This window comes from Thalassophryne amazonica, chromosome 10, assembly GCF_902500255.1.
Source record: "Thalassophryne amazonica chromosome 10, fThaAma1.1, whole genome shotgun sequence".
In the NCBI taxonomy this organism is placed as follows: domain Eukaryota; kingdom Metazoa; phylum Chordata; class Actinopteri; order Batrachoidiformes; family Batrachoididae; genus Thalassophryne; species Thalassophryne amazonica.
The window spans coordinates 86,048,509-86,073,537 of NC_047112.1; the positions used below are offsets into that span (position 1 = coordinate 86,048,509).

The window sequence follows — 25,029 nt, forward strand, 5'->3', positions numbered from 1 at the left end:
GGGGTGTGTTAGTGCCCATGGCATGGGCAACTTACACATCTGTGATGGCATTGTCAATGCTGAAAGGTACGTCCAGGTTTTGGAGCAACACATGCTGCCATGCAAGCAACGTCTTTTTCAGGGATGTCTCTGCTTATTTCAGCAAGACAATGCCAAGCCACATTGTGCACTTTACAACAGTGTGGCTTCATAGTAAAAGAGTGTGGGTACTAGAATGGCCTGCCTGCAGTCCAGACCTGTTGCCCATCAAAAACGTGTGGCGGATTATGAAGCGCAAAATACGACAATGGAGAACCCAGACTGTTGAACAAGTAAAGCTGTACATCAAGCAAGAATGGTAAAGAATTCCACCTACAAAGCTTCAACAATTAGTGTCCTCAGTTCCCAAACGCTTACTGAGTGTTGATAGAAGGAAAGGTGATGTAACACAGTGGTAAACATACCACTGTCCCAGCTTTTTTGAAACATATTGCAGGCATCCATTTAAAAATGAGCAAATATTTGCACAAAAACAAAGTTTATCAGTTTCAACATTAAATGTCTTGTCTTTGTGGTGTAGTCAATGATTATAGGTTGAAGAGGATTTGCAAATCATTTTTTTATTTCCATTTTACACAACGTCCCAACTTCACTGGAATTGGGGTTGTACGAGTATATAAATAAATGAATGATAGGGTGCCTGAAACATATGCACAGAACTGTATTTCACATTACTTAGGCTGCCATCCTTAAACTGTGTAACAGGGCAGATATGTGAAATATAGTCCTGGTCACAACCTACCATGCGTTTTTGTTTTTTCTGCCGTACGTTTTCTGCGGATGCCACGGCCCCCACATTTTTGTGAAAACGTAGGGAGGCAGTAGCAAGAGCAAGGAGGGAGTACGTCAATGCACCCCCCCTGTACTCCTGGTGAATCCGCAGCTCAACCGCAGCGAAAGTTCTGCATGCGCTAAAACCTCTGTGGCGTCTGCGTGCTCCCAGAACCGCAAGGAGGCAGTACTTACAACATACGGATCTCCAGATTTTGCCCATGTTTTTGCAAGTAGACTGCACACACGTGCAAGTATGGCAGGTTGTGACCACAGCTATAAGTGTGCAAAATTTGGTGTCTTTACCATAAAATGCTGAGACATTAGTTGAATAATAATAATTTTATTAATATATTATCATTTACATCATGCCAAGCTCAAATGTTTTTTTTTGTTACATTTTTTTATGAATGTAATTGTGGTTGGAATGGATTCAACATGCAAGAAAATGACACTACATTTGTGTCTGAATGACACATGAAGTGTAATTTTCTGCTTCCATACAAGCCAACTGACCAAAAAAAAAAAAAAAAAAAAAGCAGCACATCTACATTTTTATTATATATAATTGAACATTGTCTGTACAAAATTTGGTTTTTGTTCTTAACCATAAAATGCACAATCATAGTGGTAATTTACACATATCTGCTCTGCTACAATGTAAAAGCACAAACGTCCAGTCAGGTCCAAACTATCCAGGCGAAGGTATCACAGTTCAAATCAAATAATAACAAAAAAAAAAAAAAAAACATGGTCAAAGTCAAACTTTTATGTTTGACATTGGTGTTTACATCACTTTTTTTTGTACAGGGTCTTTCAGCTTTAACACTACAATTAAAGCTGAAATTTGGCATCGAGTTCATACTTTTTCCATCTGCATCCTGTTGTGTTGGACGGTTAAAAAGGCTGCCGGTATGCGTGAACCCTTTACTAATGGAGCTCAGTGCCGGATGCCTTGATCACACCGTGTCACACGCTCAGAGGCAACACGAACATCACACGGTCCCACTACCAGGAATAAGAAGTCAAAAGTAAACATCTGAACATAAGCGTGTGTGTGTGTTTAACTTCACAAATGGGAACATGGGACAGATGTGACTAAACCAAGGAAGTGGACCAACTTATGGAGCAGAATGACATTAAAAATCATAGGGTCTGAACAGCCTGAGTTTCTATTCTTGGGGAGGGACAAGTTCAAGACCCTGTGTTGGACACGAAACATATTTGTGTCCTCACTTGACTTTCAAATGTGTGTCAGGGATGAGGTCAGATGAAAACACGACTCCCACTTTCTGAGTCATCATGAAAAATATGACGAGTCACCCCTTCACCTCAACTCGAGGGCTGAGAATCAATGTGTTCTCCCAGATTCACATAGCATCAAAAGTTTTTTGCAGTTATTCTTTGTGTGTGTGTGTTAATTCAGTTCAGTTGAGGCAAGCCTCAGTACTGATCTGACAGATTAAGATGTGTTAAAACACTCATTCAGGCCACTTTTGGGGTACACAGGCTGACATTGGGGTTAGGAAGGCTGGCCGTCGCCCCCTAGCTGGAGTGGAGGACTTTGTACGAGAGAAGGAGAGGAAGGAGAGGGAAAACTCGCTTCATCCTCCTGGTCAGCCATTAGTGATATCGCATGATCACTGGAACTAGAAGCAGAAAGACATAAAGAGTATTTAACAAACATTCTGCACACACACAGTAATGCTCATTTAACATGAAAATAATTTTTTTAAATTTATATAGCGCCAATTCACGACGGGGTCGCCTCAAGGCGCTTCACACAACACAACTTGAAAAACAGAACAAAATGAATTAAAAGATTAAAAGCACAATAAAAGAATAAAAACATAAAAAAGTAAAAAGAATAAAAAAACTGAATTATGGGTAATACTCACTGATGATAATCAGCAGGAAGGCGATCACTACCAAAACAATAATTATCTTCATCTGTGAAGAAAACACCATTGAACATATTAGTTATAATTATTAACACTGCTGCCTGACAGTTAATGCCACACACACACCCTTGATGTCTGACCCTGGAATATGCAAAATGTAGAGTATGTCTGAGCAAAACCACCAAATGGTGTGGCAACAAACCATATAAATCCCTATCAGCTCTTGTTCACACTATCAAGCAAGCAAACAATTAGTTTGAAAGAAAATAGATTTTACAGAGACCGTGTGTATGGTGGGTTACTGATGCTTAGCAACAGGCCAGTCATAGGTGAACATACACTGGGTACTTTTTCGTTTCCCATAATCCCCCTGGTGACCCCCTGCACTTCCCAAAATGCACCGCGGTGCCAGCAGAGTTCCGGCGCCTCACAGCGCATGTAAACAATGACTAACAAGGATGTGGATGGTGTTAGCCTGTGAATTTGCTGGATCAACACCAGGCTATTCACAGGCTATTATAAGTTGAGAGGGTTATCTAGAGGAGGTGTAGCACCTGTGATGGACTGCTGTCGTGCCCTGATGTTGTCTTGTTGTCCATATTTCACGACAGTTGTTTACACTGTGCCCTGAACCGGAACTCTGCTGAAACGGACCGCGAGACGGCACAAAATTCATAACTGCGAAACAGCGAATAAACAAAAAATTTGAAAAGTCCAATATTCTTTGTCAGGTATTTCAGAAAGTGTTGACTTTATGTATTCAAGGCCCACTGCATATAAACTAAAATGTCAAGCATTTTTAATATTAATTTAGATCATTATGGCCTACAGCTCCAAAACACAAAAATAGGTGGGATTTATTTCGAGGTGTGATTCGATTTCTCCAATCCACAGAAGCCTGTAACTTCTTCTGTGTTGTCTGGGTGTCTTGGTGGCATTCCTCACTCTTATTCTTGCATTGTCTGGGTGTCTTGGTGGCATTCCTCACTCTTATTCTTGCAGTCACTCAGGTTCTGAGAACCGTCTACTCCACACAGATTTACCACAGAGTACCATACTGTTTGTATTTCTTCATAACTGATGTAAATAAAGTCCAAGACATATTCAGTGGCAGCTTAACCATCAGAGAGCCTCGTCGACAACGACTACAAGCTGTCACTGATGTTAAAGGGGGCAAAAACATAGCATTAAGAACAGGGGTATGTAAACTTCTGATAAGGATCATTTGGGTAGTTTCTGTTGTCATTATGATTTAAAAAGAGTAAACACAGTTTGTCTGACAATAAATGGCTTCACCCAAACACTAACTATGAGTGGAAAAAAGGGTTTTGTGTTATTTATATTCTCTCAAAAATGGCAAAAAAAATTCTGAAATTCTGCAAGCGTATGTAAACCTCTGAACACAACTAACACTCATTTTATAAATATGGAAATTTGTTTTTTTTTTTTGCTCCATTTTGCAGTTCAGCTTCATTTCTGTTGCAGAGCAGACCCAACCTTTTCTGCCACTTTAATGCCAATACGTTGATTAGTTTCAGGGAAAATTACAACAGAGATCACAAAGGGTAACCTCTAACGTGAAATTAATAACAGAAGCTGTTCCAGTCTTGGACGGTCACAAGCAAACACGGCGTACCTTCATGTCTCTCCACCACATCCTCCGATGCAGCTGTTTGGCTCGGCTGCTGAAGGCAGACGCGTTGTCTGAGAGAGACTCTGAAGTATTTGAACAGAAAAAAAGTTAGACGAGGGGGGAGAAAAAAAAAATATCACATGACAAGTAAACAATAAGCTCAATTTTCTCACTCCGTTTTGTGAATGCAGAGCTATAACGTGTCAGTTATGCAATGCTACAGGACAGCTGGTGAGATCACACCTATGCTCAGGTTACAAACATCTGCTCACAAAAAGATTTCTATGCAACAGAAGACATTTCCTTCTTCATGATGTTCAAACTCTTTCTTCTGAGCTTCATGGATACTGATGTTGATTTGCTCTTTACATGTGTTAACAGGCACTTTGGATCTCCTTCACTGTTCCCGTTCATCTCCCGTTTCCGAGCAGATTCCGCCATGTGACTGAAATTTCCACGTCCATGTGCCTGTTTAAGAACCTGCGACTACAAATACCAGCACCCAGACCATGTTTGTTAAATCTGGAGGATTTGTACACGGGTACACGCACATGAGTCAGCTGCCAAAGCTGATCATAGTGCAACATGGTTCACATCTACAGGCGCCTGTTTTATTACCCGGTCATCGACTGCAGTCGCACCTGTAATTACATAAACGTACAAACATACAAGTGTGTTCCAGGTGTGCGTCACCGTCTCGGTAGGTTGAGCGACGTGCCCGAGAGGCACATTTATAGACAGCAAGAAAAATAACATGTTTCTCACTTGCAGAACCTAAAATCATTTCCCACATTTGTCTGACAAACACCGATGTTGTCACACTCACCAGACTCACACGTGGTAAACTAGTAAACCTGGATATGTCATTAACAAGTCTGAAGCTCGTGGAGAGCATTTATACGTACCCATTGCAGTTCAGACTGTGTGCTGCTTTGAAAACATTACATATTTAAATAAAACATATTTAAACGCTGATCCCCCGAAAGCCCGTGTTTTGATTTATTTTAAACAAGTCCTAAGTGCTTACAAACGATGTCAGCATGTGTATTTGTACAGAGTAACTCCTACACAAGCCGAGGTCCACTGGCATCTGTGCTTATCCCAGGATTCTGTAGCGTGAAGCAAATGAGAGTCTGCGAGTCCCTCTGGGTTACTTCCCAAAGCCAAGGCAGTACCCGTTTCCAGCTGGGTGGACTGGAACAAAGCAGATGAAATGTCTTGTCCAAGGACACAGAGAGATACTCTGACCAGGAATCAAATCCAGTTAACTCCTATCTCACTGAGCTACCTGCTCTAATTTTTCCTCATTAATGTCCCTAAAAACAGCTTCCTCTCTGTGTTTTGTCCAGTTCAGGAGTTGTATTTAATGGTTCATATCACAGTGTGTGTATATATATATATATATTTATTAATTAAACGCTGTGAGACAGATGCCCAAAGATCTATCTTCTGACTGTCACCCACAAACATGAGCTGTCATGTGACAGCAGTGGCCTGTGTATGCCTCACTAAGCCAACAAAATTAATCTGCATTTACATCAGGTGTTCTAATGTGAATGGAATCTGATCAATGAATCCACAGGTATAATTTACATGACTGTAATAAAAATGATCAGATAGAGTCAGATGTTTATGTTTGTGGCTCAAAACAATCAATCAAATTGGTTATTTTGTCATGCAGGGAACGCAGTTCCTGTTGCCCTGTTTTATTTCAACAACAGACCAACATTGTTCTATTTACTGTAATTTCCGGACTATTAGCCGCTACTTTTCACATGCTTTGAACACTGCGGCTTTTACAATGATGCAGCTAATTTATGGATTTTTACAGGCTTTGTCATAACTCGAAATATGTCAATTGATTTCCTGAAAGCTGCGCTCCTCATGTGGTGTAAATTTACACATGGTTTCTGTAAAGGCTCTCAGTTGTCCAGGTGGTTTCCATAGTAGAGAAGCTTGAATCTTCAACTGGACTGGGTTGCTTGATGACGCGAGGACATTTCACTTCAAATCGCAGAAGCTTCCTCAGCTAAAATTCTTGCTCTGGTAGTCTGACTTGTGTCTTGACCCTTGTAGAGAAGAACAAACAGAAGCCACAAAAGCTGAAGTTTTAAACCTAACCAGACCCCTCCTACCGAGAGGCAGACTAAGTGACTAGTGACTAAACAATTGCTTTAATTAGCACCTATTGTGCTCTAGTTAGCATCCTCCTAATGACAGGGTAGCTGTCCCTCCTAACGATGCGACTGACGCCTCTCCTGATGAGGTGAATGACTCATTACCATGAACAAAAGACTTAAACTGCTTTGACCTGAGTACCCCATTGTAAACAGGGGACAAAGGGTGTCTCAGACCCCCTCCCCGGTTAAGGCTGGGTTTCAACTGTTTCACATACAATGCCTTCTTCACCCCTCTCTCAAACCATTTCTTCTCTCTGGCTAAGATTTTAACGTCCTCGTCCTCAAACGTGTGGTTAATGTCTTTAAGGTGGAGATGAACTGCAGACTGAAGTCCACCTGTGTTTCATCTCTCTCCAGCTGAAGGTCCTTGATCTTGTTCACAAGATCACTTGAACAGGCAGATCCATGGTTGTGCAATGGGGTCTCCGGTATCCCCCATTGTGGCCAATCTGTACATGGAGCAAGTGGAGGAGAGAGCCTTGACGTCTTTCAGGGGTATCTCTCCCAGTCACTGGTTCAAATATATCGATGACACATGGGTTAAAATCAAGCAACAGGAAGTTGAGGACTTTACAGAGCACATCAACTCGGTGGACTCCAATATCAAGTTCACACGTGAGGATGCCAGAAACAACCATTTAGCCTTCTTGGACTGTGATGTTACGATTGGAGAGAACAGGCAGCTCCAGACAGTGGTTTACAGAAAACCCACTCACACTGACCAATATCTGCTCTTTGGCTCAAACCACCACCTTGAACACAAGCTCAGGGTGATCAGGACTCTTCAACACAGAGCCCTACAGGTGTCCACAACTACAGAGGGAAGGGCTAAAGAACAACAACATGTCCAGAAAGCCCTCACAATATGTGGGTACCCACAAAGGTCCCTGGATAAAGTGTATAAGTCCCAGAGAACAAAGAGACCAGACAGACAGGAGATGGAGACAAGAAGAAGAGGAGTGTCTCTCCCTTATTTAGCAGGAGTAGGGGAAAACCTACAGAGGATCTTCAGACAAAATCCCAGTTTACTTTAAACCTGTTAACACCTTGAGACAGAAATTAGTTCACCCTAAGGGCAGGATCCCTAGTTAAAAACAGAGCAATGTAGTGTATTCTATCAGATGTCAGGAAAACTGTAACGAACATTATATAGGTGAGACTAAGCAGCCATTACAAAAAGGCTATACCAGCACCGCAGAGAGGGCGCCGGTGGACCTCAGTCTGCAGTTCATCTCCACCTTAAAGACACTAACCACACGTTTGAGGACAAGGAAGTTAAAATCTTAGCCAGAGAGAAGAAATGGTTTGAGAGAGGGGTGAAGGAGGCATTGAATGTGAAACAGTTGAAACCCAGCCTTAACCGGGGAAGGGGTCTGAGACATGCTTTGTCCCCTGTTTACAATGGGGTACTCAGGTCAAAGCAGTTTCAGTCTTTTGTTCATGGTAATGAGTCATTCTCGTCATCAGGAGAGGCATCAGTCCCATCGTTAGGAGGGACAGCTACCCTGTCATTAGGAGGGTGCTAACTAGAGCACAATAGGTGCTAATTAAAGCAATTGTTTAGTCACTAGCCAACAGCAGTCTGCCTCTCGGTAGGAGGGGTCTGGTTACGTTTAAAACTACAGCTTTTGTGGCTTCTGTTTGTTCTTCTCTACGAGGGTCAAGACAGAAGTCAGACTACCAGAGCAAGAATTTTAGCTGAGGAAGCTTCTGCGATTTAAAGCGAAATGTCCTTGAGTCAAGCAACCCAGTCCAGTCGAAGATTCAAGCTTCTTTACTATTCACACATGGTGTAAATATAAGGTCTTACCTGTTCGTTTTAGTGAAGAAAAGTCCCTCTCCAGCACTTTGCGCCAGAGTTGTGCCGTCAGAACTGTTAGCTGAGCGGAGCCTTCTCCCCCCACACCCTTCCACACCGGTTCTCTGTCTTGGCGCAACAAGTCGAAAAAGTTACAGCGCCTCATTTACCACATACTCCATCCTGGACGCGATGAAATCTCAAGAAAAAGTTAAAATGACTCAGTTCTCCATGTGGAGCAGAGACACCGTGCGTAGCTTATAGACAAGTGCGGCCTATTAATGTACAATTTTTTTTTCTTTTTAAAATTGGTGGGTGCGGCTAATATTCAGGTGCGCCCTATAGTCCGGAAATTACAGTATGCTGTTTAAACTGCAGAACAAGAGATTTTATCTCAAGGCCAGCAGCAGAATCACACCACCGCTTTACTTCCTCACCTTTTTAAACCTTGGCGCAAGCTCTGTGTAGATCAGCAACGCATTCCATTTGTTTCTGGTCATCAAAAATAGTAAAATATTTTTCATTCTTTTATATCTCCAGCAGTTGCATCGAGTCTTCCCTCATTTGTTTTATGGAGCAATCTCAGATGTTTTAACAGTGGAAATGTCCTCAAAGTAAATCATTAACCTTGCATCACTATGCTTGTGACAAGCACACTCAGAACACTCCAGCTGTTGAGAACAATTTGATCAGGTGTCGTTCCCCCCCCCCCCCAATTTTACTGACAAAAGCAATCCTCCACTGACTGTACTGTTCACACAACCAGTGAGTCTCACCTGACTTATCCTGCAGGTCATCAAGACGCTCGCCTCTCTCTATCACCTTAGAGATGTTCTCCTGCATCACATCAATGACCTCATCGACATGTGACTGCACCCTGAAGGAAGACGGATCAACAATCACAAATGACGGAGAGACGAATCAAAAGGACAACAGGAATTATCTGGTTGAGGGCTGAAGTGAGACTGACTTTGCCAATAACAGGGCCCCATTTCTCCGACATTATCTTTTTTCTATCCAATTAGGCAGCAGGCAATAACAGGCTGCCAGATATGTTCAACCTCATTGTGTCCTGCTTCCACCTTCCATCAATTGCATTTCACTGCTATCCTTGGATTATTAATGATATGCCAACCTGTGCATAGCAGGTTTCCCCTAGAAATGTTTTTCAGGCCCAGTGTTATTCACAAATAAATAAACAAACAAACCTCAAATTGTAATACAGAGTGGAATAATGTGAGGTGTTCAAAATACATAAATAAATAAAATCAAAAGCAGCATGGAAAAAAACTTCATCCTCATTGAAAACTACTACACAGAAAAAAACATAAAAATGAAAATGTTCAACATGCGAACTTTGGAAAAATGGCGTATCATGAAAACAGTGAGCATGATTCAGTCTATTTTAATCATCTTTAATCACCTTAATTAAACTGTTTTGCTGTGTGATGTAGCAATTTGTCACTTTGTATGTCAGTGTTTTTAGAATTGAGTGGTGATCCTGAATCACTGAGTGAGGGTGTGCGTGTCAGTATCTGTGTGTGTGTGTGTGTGTGTGTGTGTGTGTGTGTGTGGGGGGGGGGGGGGTTATTATATTAATCAAAGGTAAAATGAAATTATTTGTGTGTATTTCTGTTACATACGTCATAGAGGTCTCAAACAAGCCGTTTCAGGACTAAATGACATTGGTCATTTAGTCTGTGAAAGCACTTACAGAATTGTTGGACTTTGGAGATGTTTAACATTTAACCCCAAACCCATGAAGGGTTAAAAACTCTTGTCGTCCCCCTCCCCGCTACACAACCCCTTTAATAATTATCTTATTTGATCATCATTTTCATTTTCATACTCTTCTATAGCACAGTACTTCTTAGTTTCTGTTGAATATCTTCAGGGATTAAAACTCTGGCAAAGAAGTACACACAGAAAGCCAGCCAAAGGAAGAGAAATAACAGAACAGCAAGGTATGCTTCTCAACAACAGTTTGATCACAAACAACCTTCGTTGCCAGCATCATTAAACTGATTACAGTGTCTGCTCTTACTAAAGTCTGAAGGGTGCAGAAAATTATCATCCTTCATAATGACTGCCCACTTAAGGTGGTAACAGCAGTCCCTGCAAAACAACATCAGGCATTAGGTGGCTTGCAGAAGCATGTGAAAATCTTTGAGGACCTACACTGAGGGGTGTCAGGTTCAGACACAGGTTAAAAACTCTGGGACATTCCAGGCAGCTGTGACTGTAACACTTTTGTGTTCCGGCATTAATGACAACATGTGAAGTATGAACGGTGAGTGGCTCAACAAAAAGTGGCTGCCAGACCATCTCAACAATGACCTGCTCTGTCTCTGGCTGTCTGGGACTGGATGTTAAGGTGAAAACAGACTGGTAAGGTTACACAATAACCTGCGCAACACAGGCTCTTTTACCCAATCTGCTAAGAACCTGGTGTTTCTGGTAAACCTGACAAGCCAGAGTAACCCAATTCCAACTTCAAAACAGTATACTGGAAACTCTAGCCTGGCCTCCGGTATTCAGCTGTCACGAGGAATGTGTTAGTACTTACTGTTTGAGTTTGTCATTCTGAGGTCCAAATCTGGGACCAGTTGGTCCTCTCCTGGAAAAACAAACAAATTCAAAAAGGTACAACTCTAATTCATGGATTTGCAAAAAAACAAACAAAGCCCAAAACAAACAAAAACAGCAAATATTGTTTATCCTTTTTGTTATGTATTTTGACATTATAATCCATTTCTGTACATCTTTGTAAATTCTAACTGTTAAAAACATGTATTTTAACCACATTTGGGCTCCACATTTATTATTCTGTGAGGATGACATGTTACCACCACAACAGTCTTAATCCATCCTGGTTTCAAACCCAATGAATGACTTGACCAGCGCTCCGATCCTGCCACCGTGAGAATAGAAATGACTCAGGAATGTAAACAAAGAAGGAGTAAACGGAACAAGTCAAAGTCTGTGACTCTGAAACCGATTAACCCAAACAGTGTGTCTGAGAACCTCAACAAAAACCTATTCAAGTGCTGGAAAAATCGTGTGTAACACCATCATAATAAACTGCGTCATGGGAAAGTTAATGTGTGGCTTGCTCATAAACGTCAATCGAAAGGTCAGCACAGAGTGACAGTGTTGTGTGGTGAGTTAAATAAGCATGAGATTCTGGGGAAAAGAACAAGAAATAGGTGAGATGATGATGTATTTATCAATATAAACCGTATCTTTGGACGAGTACATAATCAAAGAGTCTGAGATCACGACTACGATGGCAATGTGATTAATTGTGCATCCCTAGTGATAACGGGCGATATGAAAGCACCAGCTCTCTGCCAAACTACACCTCATTTGAGTGTAAAAATTACAACTTTATCGGAAATTAGCAGCGACACTTGTCCTGGGCTTCGACTGGGCAAAATGTGTACTGTGAATTCAAGACCTTCAGTTTTAAGGATTTCACTTTTTTATATATTTTCTTATGGTCTGGGCTTGAATTAGCTTTAGCAGCTGAACTACCAACTACAGTATGTGGCAGTATGCTGGATGATGTGGTATTAACTCCACATTGGAATTTCTGTCCACATTAGCTGGTCAGTGTCAGCGACGTATGGGTCTAGTCACAAGCACCTAAACTAACAGAATGCTTTAATTCAACCTGAATGTGACTCAAACTGTGAATATTACTGTAACAAAGACAAAATCAAGGCCGACTTGCAAAACAGAACGGAACTGACGTTTACCATTCATGTCTTCATGAACAACTTCTCCAAATACCTCAGACAGTACTTTTCTTCAGCTGTGATTTTTTTTTTTTTAAATCCTCCCTTCTTCAACTTGCACAGTCTACATCTGATGGTGTCTGAGGTCAACCAATGATGTTTTAGAAACCATTATTTCTTAAACTGATATTAGCCTTTAGCTAATATTTGAATAATGTGCTTCAAGTATATTTTCACTGACATGCCTGTAAATTATCAGAATATTATTAAAGATATTTCTGTTTGACTCATATGAGCTAATTTTAGAACAGCCTACAAATCACTGGTCAGTATCTTTTGGTAGTCTGCACTGTGCTTGGGAGGAATATTTTGCTGTGAGAGCACTTTGTTCATTTGACAGTTTAATTTTAGCTATTTATATATGGTTACTTGTTAAAATTGATTCAGCCACCCGGGATTCTGTTCATAATTTTATTTATACCAACCAAAGGAATTGGATTTGGTTGAATGGGCTGATTTGTGGCACTTCCTGAGAGTCTACGGCATTAACAGTAAGTTGTTGGATATCTTGACCTATACACAGGAACTCAGCGCTGTTCAGAGGAAAGGCAGAGTCTCTGACTTCTTCCAATTAAATTTTGGTATTCATTCGGGATATGTTCTGGCTACTACTCTGTTTAATGCTTACACAGACTGGGTGATTGGTAAGTTCTAGTAGTTCAGAGACTTTGCGTCTTTGTTGGTGAGGAAAACTTGTCCGACTTAGTAGATAATGCTGTGATTGGAATCGTTGTTCTGACTGTAGCACTTACATAAAAATATAACTGCCTGGGTTTGTGATTGGTCAAGACCAAGAAAAAGATTCAGACTTTCCATGAATTTCCTGAAGTCAGCCATCAGAGGTGTAGCTATATGTGACCAAAGTGTGGAACTCTGTGAAAGATCCATTAATTTCTGTAGTGACACTCGTTATCTCCAGGAGCTTGGCCTAGGAAATTCAGGGACACCTGGGAAACGCTTATGGAGTCATGAGGTCACTGGACAGAAGTGTTTCACAAAGCATTTGTTTGTGGGACACGAAAGGGCCATGTCTTCAGGTGCCTGGTGGATCCAGGATTACTATTTGGTTGTGAGACTTGGACTCTGATCAGTGACCTAAGATGACAAATCCATGTCTTTGGTACTAGGTCTCTTCTGAGAATCCTTCTCCACTACTGGAATGACTTTATGAGAAATGAGCGGTTTCTTAGGGATAATCACATAATGTGTACAAGTCGCATCATGGGGAACATCAGTTATGACACTACGTCCATGTAGCGCGTTTCCGTGTGGATGATCTAGCATGTGAGTGTTGATGACCTCAGCGATTTAATCACCTGGCTGCTTCAGATTAGATGGGTAATTTTGGGAGGTGGTAATGGAGCAGTGCTCTGCCTGGGTGGTTGTCATTCAAACACCCAGAGTGGTTCTGTAATGTGGTAGATACAGCAACTTGCAGTACCAATGCAGGCTACCAGACCTGACATGTCATTGTCATGTTCACAATGAAGCAGAATAAATTGGGACTACGTGAATCTAACTATAAATTTGGATGTGATATGCAGCCTTGACATTCTTTTGTTAACAGTTCTGGGGAGAGAAAGCGTGAGAGAGAGAACTCACAGAAAGAAATCTTCCTCTTCATCGGAGTCCTCTTCCAACAAATTTCTCTGTAAAACAAGAAAAAGATCAGGAGGTTAAAAATGCAATGCAATGCTAAAATACCCTCGGCCGTATAAGCATTGTGTTCTTTATAATTTGCAGTTGTTTAATTAATTATTAAGATCCTATTGCCTTACGTACAATTTGTACATGTTCACTAAAGCCCCTCTATCAATCGAAAACATTTACGTTTTAACGGCATCTGCAGGAGGCTTTGCATATGTGTACACGCTTTTGACAAGAGCAGAAATTGTGCAAATCAAGGATTTTTTTGTAGATCACCTCTGTGCATTTGCAGGTATTAATGAGACAAATTTAACTCCATAGGAAGTTAGTGTGCATGCTAACATCCGCGAATTGTCTTGTAAATCCTTCCAGAGGTGTTATCAGGTTACAAAAACAGCACTTTCAGTTTTTGCAAGTGTTTATTTCCCGCTAGCTTTTACAGAATATATGAGAAAGGTGTTATTTCTAGCTACAAACAAAGTGAAGTTAGTAGCTAGGGACACCAGGAAGTGATGTCACTATGCTAATGAGATCATGCCATAAAATGAGGTATAGAATGTGACTTTTTAACCTCTTAAAATAGGTCAAGGTCAGCCATCTTTGAACTTGTCCAAGGTCTGTGTCCCAAGAATTTTCCCTGTCAATTTGAAGACTGTGGCAGTAATATAACTGGACTTATGCTGAGCACAGACAGGTGGACAAAAAGCCTTTGCAATACCCGATGGCCATATTTGATGGCCTTGGGTAAAAATAAGATGCTCTTGCAGAAACATACTACGAGGAGTTGGGACAAGGTAAGCTGATTCAATTGTGCTGACACTGGAGCCACAAACCCGCTTGCATTTACCTGGTCTGTAAGCCCAAGAATAATCATGTATGTATACCTTATCACATATTACAACAAAAATCATACACATGAATCATGTAGAACGAGTAACGCAGGTAAATCATGTAAATTGTGGAATGTTCTTATGTCTCTCTATAAAGTCATGAGTGTCCTCTTCACTAACTTCTTGATGTCTCATAACTTCAGTATGAGACTGAAGTTGTAGACTCTCACCTTGATCAAACATCTTGGTTGAATGAAATGATCTGCATCCTGTATCAAAATCCTGCACTTGTCACCAGGGTAACACAAAATGGGAGTGTGTCACTGGTGGGGCAGAGAAATGGGGGCTCCTGATTGGATGAAAAACAGGGCGATACAAAGCCTGGTATTCTCAATGTCTTTTTTTTTTTGTATCGCCCTGTTTTAAGATCAGTATCGCACTGATTTTATTGCCACAGTTTCCAGGGCAGTAAAATTGATAGGAAAATTGTATGATTTATCAACCTTATTTTTTCTTTTATCTCATGAGGTCTGATTTACGAGTATAGGGAAGATTTTTGTTGTAATATGTGATAAACGTATAAATGATTATTCTTGGGCTTGTACAGACACACACATTTTCACCAATAAATAAAGAACAGTATGTAAAATCTGTCCCCGTGTTGGCTGACAGAACAGACACGGGACTCAGTTGTTCAGCGCAAAATAGGCCTATTGTTACCTGAATATAAATCGCAAGCATAAATCTGCCCCTCTCTGAATATGCTGAACACTTAAGCACAGTTCTCACTTTCACATTTGTGTTTCTCAGAGGTTCATGGTCTAAAACTGTTACAAACCAGTATGACAAGTTTACAGTTGCCCACAAATGTGATCCTACCAGTTTGCCAACATTTGGCTGAATTTGAGCAGATAGTACAGCCATATACACTTCAGAATTCATTATGATGTTTCCAGCAGCAGCCACATATTCATAAACATGTGGTGCAATTCCAGTGGCAACCATACACGATCATGCCAGAACACTGCCACCACCATTTTTGATGGATGATGGTTGACCTTCAACATAACCCATTCCTTCACTTCTACATCTACTTTTCTTCACGCCATTCTGGTACTAATTACTCTTCGTTTAATTTGACCAGAGAATTTTGTTCCAGAATTGGGTGGGCATTCTTACATGTTTTCTGGGAGAGCCCAGTACATTGGTGGCACCTTAAAAAAAAAAAAAAAGAATGTACCATATTGTTGATTTGGTCACTTATCTGGTGCTGGGCAACACAGTGCCTTAGTGGTTAGCCCTGTTGCATCATGGCGAAAAGGTCATGGGATTGATTCCCACCTGTGGACTTTGTGTGTGGAGTTTGCATGTTATTCCCATGTCTGCATGGGTTCCCTCTGGGTGCGCCGGCTTCCTCCCACACCCAAAGAAATGCAGGTTAGGTGAATCAGAAGCTTTAAATTGTCTGTAGGTGTGCATGCGTTTGTTTGTCTGTATATGGCTCTGTGACAGACTGGCGTCCTGTCCAGGGTGCACCTTGCTCCACACCCTATGACTGTTGGGATAGTCTCTGGCCCCCCACGACCCAATCTTCGATAAGCAGTTTAAGATGAGCATCTAATATGCTTATGCATTTATTTATTCATTCTTTCTTTCATTCATTCAGCCTAATTATAGTCTTCTTCACTCCACGAACAGCTACTAAAAACAAAGTCTTGAGAGCATTTATCTGCTTAATTTGCCATGGTATAATGATGGAATAAACTAAACCTAACTATGAAACTGTTCAGTCAGTTGTCCAAATACTTGTGGCCTCTGAAAATGGAGGGACTATGTATGTTGTTATTCCTAAATGATTCATTTAAGTTTTATTTACCACCTTGAATTACTGCTTAAAGTCAACATAACATGCACATCTTAATCTTTTCATTTCAACTCTATTGTGATGGTATACAGAGGCAAAAATCACAAAAGTGTTAACTGTCCAACTACTTATGGACCTGACTGTACATTTCCTGATACTAGAAGATTGGGGCAGCACCGTCTCATTTGAACCTCTGCGTGATATCGCGGGATTTGACCACTTCCGGGGACAGGCTGCCATTGCGCAACACAAACAGCATCACTTCAAACAGAAATTTTGTTGGTGTACTGTTTTGTTTTCGGCTGCAAACAACGAAGCAGATGCGAGAAGAGCACTTTTTCAGTTGCCAGTGGAGACAGGAAGACAAGGCAAATGGGAGAGGTTGTGTCGGTGAGTTTTAGCGAGATTTAATGTGAATAATGATAATGGGTCAGTAGGATTATTGTGTCATATGCCGCTTCATTTAACCCCTCTATCATGCACCCTCAAACAAGACTACACTGCCCAATTAAAAGATGTCAAACAGGCAATGTGTTTAAAGTACTCAAGACACCAGAAGAACTTAACTAATCACAATTACATTTCACAAGAAACTCATGCAGAAGTAGCTATGAAGATGCCTTATAAAGTAACTATACGTTGATGACACCAGTATTTTAGGTTTTGTTAATGAATTGTCATTTGATCAAAAGGAGGAGGATTACCCGTATTATCATAAAGAACTTTACAAGTTGATGTTCTCACTTCTTCCTCCTGTATAACCACTTTGTTCCCATTGTCAAGGAAGAACAGGACACATTAGCTGCTATGACGGAGCAGGAGGTACGAAAGGGGAAAAACACAGTAGAAGATTAAATAAGTTGCTTTACAAGTGCCGTTACAAGTTTAGCTTTGATCTCTGTTCAAGACAATAGCAAAAAAAGGATTACACTCTGAGAAACAGGAACAAACAAAGGATCACACAGAAAATATGGGTGGATTAGAGCAGATGATCTCTTTGATGAGGAGCAGATATTTGCCCATCGGGGTTTCTTCAGATTCTGCTCCTTCTCCTCCGTCACTGCTTTCAATGACTCATCCTCTGTTGTTTTGTCCCCTGCCTTGCACGTTTTTCCAATGAATAAAGCATAAAAAGCTCTTTCAGCTTCTCCCTTTTTAACTTGAGGTCACCAAAGCAGATCTGACAATGTATTCATTCTTCATTTATTCCAATGAATAAAGAATCTTGCAGCAAAATAAGCACGCTGCAGACATTTTTTTTTACAGTAATCAATATTTTGAATTTAATGTTCAAATATATTCAATATGACAGACTTTTATGACTGTTCATAAAACAAACTGCAAACTCAAGCCTAATTGGGCACACGCTTAATGAGAATTCCACAAAAACCAGTGCAAATTCACAGAGTGGAACTATGTTCACATACTTTCACACCATGTACATTTACTGAAACAATCTCACACATAGCAAGATGCCATCTGTTTGGCACTACAACTGGTAGTTAAAAATACGGTGTCATTATACAGGTGGCTCATGGGATGAGCTGCCTGTTGGGTAATGTGTGCTTCTTCCTCTCTCTCCCCGTCTATAAGTTGTCTTCTCTCATCCCAGCACATGTCAGATTTCTCTGTCCCCTTCATCCACAGACAAGAGTCTACAACTCCCACTTGAAGACTGATGCAAGTTACTTCTCAAGCCAAAGTCGGTACCCGTCTACAGCTGGATGGACAGGGACAATGCATATAAAGTGTTTTGCTCAAGTGTGGCTGGGAATCGAACACAGATCTACATATTGATATGTCATCTACTCAGCCCACTGAGCTACCTGATCTATCTGGAAATAGTGCAGAGATTAAAATTCAAATCAAGGGATATCACAACACTCACAACAGTCCAATATTGCTTGGGAAAACTAAATTTCTACTACTACAAGTGAAAGGTAGCAATCACCCAAAACTCAACAAAAGCATTAAGAAGCCATGATCTGGCAAATCCCTCTGTACCAAAAAACATCTGCACTGGATGATCTCATGGTTGAAATAATAAGCTCATCAGTGGCTGATTTTTACTAAAAGGTTTTGTCATAGTTCAATACTTGCTAGACCAGTGGTTAAAATTTAGCATCAGTGTTCAAACTAGTTCAAATAACCTGTATTGTGTTGCCCTTATGTATGTTCGATACCCTGGAAACTCATCTTAATATCTTTGATGTGGTTTCGTTTTCACATTCATCAGTGCATATGAAACATCTCTTGGCCAACAATGAATGGAAGCGATGCAAAAAGAAACAAAGTGAAAGTTTCACCAACGCTGAAACGTACACACACAGAGAAACACTGCAGTTGAAATTAAACAGCACAACCAAAAACATAAACAAACAAACCCTGCAAAATAGTAGCTGCTTTTATCTTCTTTGTTTAAAGTTTTTGTATGTTAAAGCTAAATACTAGCAGTCTTGCTTGTAGTATTTAGACAGCACTGTAACACTTGAGACTATGGGATGAAGTTCAGGAACCAAAAACAAGTTTTAAATCACAATTTCCCTATTTTCAGGAATCATTCAGCTGTCCAAAAACACATTTTCAGCCCGAGCGGGCATGTGTCTTGCTGCAGTTCTAAACAAATGGACTGTAAAATGTCCTATAACATGGTATCTGGATTGATATGATTCAAAGATTTTTTTAACCCAATCAAAATAAACCAAAAATATCATGGATTTGAGAGATTGGGGAACCCTGGCTATCTGGAAAAAACCTGTCTCTCAACATAAATGTCACTTTGTATCTATGTTTTGACACACAACAATTGTTGCCATCTTGGCCTTAGACCAGGACAAACAAGGATTAACAGAATTATGGGATGTTGTGAGTAAAATTTTAGGGAAAAAATAATTTAATCCATTTTGGAGTTAGGCTGTAACATAAAATGAGGAAAAAGTGAAGCTCTGTGAATAATTTCCAGATGCACTGTATATCATCTGAATTGGTGGGGTCTAAATTTTAGACTTTTGGACTACAGTTAGACATGTCTAACGTGCTTCCTCTGTCCCCCACAGCATGTCACTAGTTTTAGTCTTTGAGTACTAAACCTTAGTCTCAGTCTATCTCAGCACTGCTTCTTAAAACTGGGCCCTGCTATCAAATGAGTGTCCTGGGATCAGTTGTGCACAATGTCAAAACACCCACATATCACCTGGCTGCAACGGACAGATGGTTACTTTCGGAAGGTGGGGATGGAGCATCTCTCTGCCTGAGTGGATGTAATATTTGCACTCAGCTTTTCAGATGTTTGAAGTCTTTTTTTTAAAATACAGGTCATGTTTTGCAAATAGACTGAGATTTTAAGAATAAAGAAGCTTATGAAAAGTTATAATTTGGCAGATGTGGCATTGCCACATTCTCCATCTCACCCTCTCACTGCGAATGGATCCTGTGACTTCATCATCATTCAGGTGTCGTTTAAACTTGGGAGGCATGCTGTCTTCGGGCTGTTCTTCCCGATCTGGTTCCCGCTGTAGGACAGGAGACAAGAGGCATCAGTCTGGGAAAACTTATTAACAATCACAGCCCTCAGCATAACCGCACTAAATCATAATGACTCTGTGTTATGACTGGCTTCCTGTTGAATGAAAGTACTCCTAATGTTTGCAGGTGTGTGAGAGTTATGCGACTTGCAGACGTAATGACAAAGCCAGGTCCAGTCCGGGAACAGAACAGAACAAACAGCGTACAAAAATGTAAGAATGGAGAGAGTCTAAACCAAACTCACAGCAGGAAAACTGACTACTCAGTAATGGTTACACAACTGAGACTGTTCATGGTCAAGCCATATCAGAATGGCCACCAGGCTCAAACTTCCTATAAGGCAGCACATCTTATTTTTATTAAGCCATATTAATTTACAACATTTTCTGCTGTAAGCAGTCTTACACGCAATGAAAGGAAATGTCATTTTGGTCTCTGTGCCTTGGGGCCAAAATTTACACGGACTCAAAGTAGAAAACATGCTGATCTTCCAACTATAAACCCCTCAGGACTGTATTTATGTGTTATGTGTTTAGGCCAAACAAACCTAAGGGGATGATAAAAACAGCCTCACTCATACATACAGCATCTCTGTCCAAACAACAATGAAGCATCTACCATTGAATCCAGCTCAGTCTAAAACTCTGGCTCTCTGTGTCCTTTTTCTGGCACTGCAGTCGGAAAAAAGGCCTTTCAGCGGCCAGGAGAGGACAGAAAATTTCCAGTCAATGGAAGAGAAGAGAACAGGGCTCAATCTGTAGCGATTATAGGATGAAGAGAAGGATAAAGACAGGAAAAGACAAACCAAGCACATGAGCGTGCAGTAAAGTAGACTTTACATAGGTAATTCTGGGGTTTAAAGAAAGGGCTATTAAAAACTGCAATCCATCCATAACAAAAACCTTTTCTTGCATGGACTCTGACAACTGATTTAGGGTCATTTTTTGGTGCTAAATCCGAGCTCAGATTTCCTCTATCGCATCACTTTCTTTCTTTTTTTGCAGTCTGCATATTCCATATTGATGGATTACGCAAAAGTTGCTCATTCACATACAAATTTGACACTCCTAATCCTGCACAAAAGCAGCTTCAAAAGCATAGTTTTTAAACCAGGCTCCTGAAATGTGAACAAGAGCCATAATATTGTTTATGGTGCTGAAGAGATGTGTGAGACTGCAACTTTTGCTTCAATGCTTGATACGAGAAATGTGTTTCATTTCTCAAAAATGTGATGTGAATGGGAAAAACTAATACCAGATTTGGATTCAGCACCCCCAAATTACACAAAATCCATTGAAAAACTCCATGCAAGAAAAATCATGTTGACCAGTGTAATGGTTCAGTTACATGCTGGATTCACATTACCAGCTGAAATGACTTCAATCTTATTTATCTACATTGAACAGATCTTTGCTTTAAAGGCGCAATAAATGATTTTTCTGTCGCTAGATGTCGAACTCTTGCTGCACTCAGGGATAGATGCTAACATTTTTAAGCAGTGACCCCACAGGTCACCAAAGCCTTAAATTTGGTACAGAGTACATCTTCTAGTGGCCCAAATGTAAGCCTTTTTAAAAACTACTCAGAAAACACAATTTCCCATATGTTCTTCCTTTCTTAAACTAATGGTAATTTAAGTTATTTGTATTTTGGGGTATTGTTACAGCCAAGCACTGTAAGTGCTGTCCAATTCTCCCATTACTTGTGATGTGGAGTTTCATGACAGCATCAATAAGCCAAATACCCAAAACACACTGTAAATGCTGACAGCAATGTAAATATGGAAGATTCTGAGCACTGTAAAGTCAACTTTTTTAGAGAACTTTACAAAAAAATGGAGCTACAAAATAGGTGGGAAGCAGAAGAAAAAAAACTTGTGGCCCTAACATGCACTCACAGTACAAAATGCCCATGTAGTACTAACTAAAGAAGACAAATGGGAGGCCTTGAGGAAAGTCTTTACTGATGTTTGTTAACAATTCCCAATTGGTTACAATTGTCAGATAGTTGGGAAAATGAGACATCAGCAACAAGCAAATGGCTCACCTGCAGGTATGTAGATATGAACGTGTATCTCATATGGAAAGATGAGCAAAACTGGCATGGCCATGAAACTCACCTGTCCTTACCTAGGTTTTTTTTTTATAGAGTCTATATTCTGCATGTTATATACCTTGTGTGTGTGTGTGTATATATATATATATATATATATATATATATATATATATATATAAACACACACACAGTGCATTCAGAAAATATTCACAGCGCTCCACTTTTATTCGCCTTATTCCAAAATGTATGAAATTATTTTTTCCCCCTCAAAAGTCTATTCACAACACCCCACAGTGACATTATTTTATTTTGTTGGGGGGGAGGGGGTTGCAAATTTATTAAAAATAAAAAACTAAGGCATTAAATGTACCTAAGTATCACACTGTTTGCTCAATACTGATGCCACAAACTTGGTGCACCTATCTTTGGGCAATTTTGCCAGGCGTCATGTTTAGAAGAAACCAGGCACCATCACTAGAGTGAAGCATGGTGGTGGCAGCATCACGCTGTGGGGATGTTTTTCAGCAACAGGAACTGAGAGACTAATTAGGATTGAGGGAAAAATGAATGCAGCAATGTACAGAGACATCCTGGATGGATACCTGCTCCAGAGCACTCTTGACCTCAGACTGGAGTGATGGTTCATCTTTCAGCAGGACAATCAAATCAATTTTATTTATATAGCGCCAAATCACAACAGTCGCCCCAAGGCGCTTTATATTGTAAGGCAAAAGCCATACAATAATTACAGAAAAACCCCAACGGTCAAAATGACCCCCTATAAGCAAGCACTTGGCGACAGTGGGAAGGAAAACTCCCTTTTAACAGGAAGAAACCTCCAGCAGAACCAGGCTCAGGGAGGGGCAGTCTTCTGCTGGGACTGGTTGGGGCTGGGGGAGAGAATCAGGAAAAAGACATGCTGTGGAAGACAGCAGCGATCAATCACCAATGATTAAAATCAGAGTGGTGCATACAGAGCAAAAAGAGGTGAATAAAAAGAAACACTGGGTGCATCATGGGAAACCCCCCAGCAGTCTAAGTCTAGAGCAGCATAACTAAGGGATGGTTCAGGGTCACCTGATCCAGCCCTAACTATAAGCTTTTTCCAAAAAGGAAAGTTTTAAGCTTAATCTTAAAAGTAGAGAGGGTGTCTGTCTCCCTAATCCAAATTAGGAGCTGGTTCCACAGGAGAGGTGCCTGAAAGCTGAAGGCTCTGCCTCCCATTCTACGCTTACAAACCCTAGGAACTACAAGTAATCCTGCAGTCTGAGAGCGAAGCGCTCTATTGGGGTGATATGGTACTATGAGGTCCCTAAGATAAGATGGGACCTGATTATTCAAAACCTTATAAGTAAGAAGAAGAATTTTAATGACAATGACCCTAAGCACACAGCTAAGATATCAAAGGAGTGACTTCAGGACAACTCTGTGAATGTCCTTGAGAGGCCCAGCCAGAGCCCAGACCTGAATCTGATTGAACATGTCTGGAGAGCTCTGAAAATGGCTGTGCACCAATGCTCCACATCCATCCTGATGGAGTTTGAGAGGTACTGCAAAGAGGAAAAACGGCCCAAACATAGGTGCACCAACCTTGTGACATCATATTCAGGAAGACTCTAGGCTGTAATTGCTGCTAAAGGTGCATCAACATGGTATTGAGCAAAGGGTGTGAATACTTATGCACGTATGATTCCTTAGTTTTTTTTATTATTAATAAATTTGCAATAAATAAATAAAACACCACTTTCATGTTTTCATTATGTGGTGTTGCTTATGATTTTTTTTTTTTTTGGGGGGGGGGGGGGGGGGGGTGGGGGGTGGATGAATTTACTCCAAGGCTGTAACATAAAATGTGGAAAAAGTGAAGCACCTTGAATACCTTCCAGATGCACTGTACGAGTATACATCTGATCTACATCTACTCAAACTTTCTGGACAGAACAAAAGGGTGAATGTGGCATGAAATTCAGATTTAGACCACTTCAGCTGGTCATGTAAACACAGCTATATTTAGGGTATATCAAAGAAAAGACTTTGATGCCGGAGTTGTACAAAAGCACTGAGGAAGTGGGAACCTTGAATAACAAAGACAGTGATATTTCATAGCTGTTATTCAGTTTAATGACCAAAACAAGTTCACGAAGTGCAGCTTTAAATAACCATAAAATAATTAAATATATTTAGTTAAACAACTGAGCAGAACGCAAGAGTGTGTTCAACAATTTAATCTAATTTTCAACAGAATTAGCTCATACATTGGTTTTCGGAACAAGAATGACACAGACGTTTCCTGTGGCGTAGCAATTATTCTTTTTTTTAAGTTTAATAACATAAAACATAATGAATGGGGTGTTTTTAAAGTTTTTCATCAACACCGTTGCCATATTAATATCCATTTTAATTTAGATTAAAAATGACCCAAAGCTAAATTTAGCTTGTAATTCAGACACATTTATTTACTGATCTCAAGCTCATGCTAAGCTAAATACTAACCTGCTATTTTCCACAAGTTCAGGCCATCGACGCTTACGAAAATTAAAACATCATCCGCGTTTTCAAGCTTTCATTTACCTGAAATATTTATGTTTTTTCCAGTGCTATAGGAGCTAACATGACTACCCGCTATGCTAACGTCTGAATCTATCAGCTGACAGGAAGCGAACAAGCTAACAGCTGGAGCCGGAAAATGTTTTTTATTATTATTAAATTCCCCCCTTGTAGAGCTAAAAAGTTCGGCAGAGAAGGAAATCAAGCTTTAAACTTGAATCAAGATGCGGCTAACGAGAGCAGCCAAAGAAAAAACAATTATTGTTTTTTATTATTATTATTGTTATTATTATTATTAAAGTCATATTCATTGTAGGGATTTTTTTTTATGGCGCTTATTGTAATTTAAATTATGTATTACTGTTGTTGTTAGTAGCACCAGCAGTTGTAGTGATATTCAATGTAGGAAATGTTTTATTTTTATGATGTTTAATTTTTTAAT

General features: G+C 40.3%; 1 protein-coding gene and 1 long non-coding RNA gene across 3 annotated transcripts; one reads left to right on the forward strand and one right to left on the reverse strand.

Moving 5' to 3' along the window:
• Positions 1 to 558: 558 nt before the first annotated feature.
• On the forward strand, positions 559 to 1,998 carry LOC117519118. The gene is made up of 2 exons (XR_004563181.1): positions 559 to 763; positions 1,094 to 1,998. It is a non-coding gene; the product is annotated as an uncharacterized LOC117519118 (long non-coding RNA).
• vamp4 (vesicle-associated membrane protein 4) lies at positions 1,597 to 24,705 on the reverse strand. 2 transcript variants are annotated; one of them, XM_034180414.1, is made up of 9 exons: positions 24,534 to 24,705; positions 20,604 to 20,740; positions 19,871 to 19,972; positions 13,722 to 13,768; positions 10,889 to 10,939; positions 9,099 to 9,199; positions 4,348 to 4,427; positions 2,709 to 2,760; positions 1,597 to 2,459 (listed from the first exon to the last, which is right to left on the reverse strand). In XM_034180414.1, exons 2-9 carry the CDS (start codon positions 20,604 to 20,606, stop codon positions 2,434 to 2,436), a joined length of 462 nt encoding a protein of 153 aa, XP_034036305.1. In that variant the 5' UTR covers positions 20,607 to 20,740; positions 24,534 to 24,705; the 3' UTR covers positions 1,597 to 2,433. The 2 variants fall into 2 exon arrangements, with proteins under 2 accessions (XP_034036305.1, XP_034036306.1); XM_034180415.1 differs by lacking the exon at positions 20,604 to 20,740.
• Between the last annotated feature and the right edge of the window lie 324 nt (positions 24,706 to 25,029).

Bases quoted from the DNA above. Each gene is read 5' to 3' on its own strand.
- vamp4 (XM_034180414.1), bottom strand. The intron at 9,200-10,888 runs GTAAGTACTAAC...GTCTTCCTTCAG, and splicing joins CAGAATGACAAACTCAAACA to GGTGCAGTCACATGTCGATG. The intron at 2,460-2,708 runs GTGAGTATTACC...TTCTGCTTCTAG, and splicing joins CTTCCTGCTGATTATCATCA to TTCCAGTGATCATGCGATAT.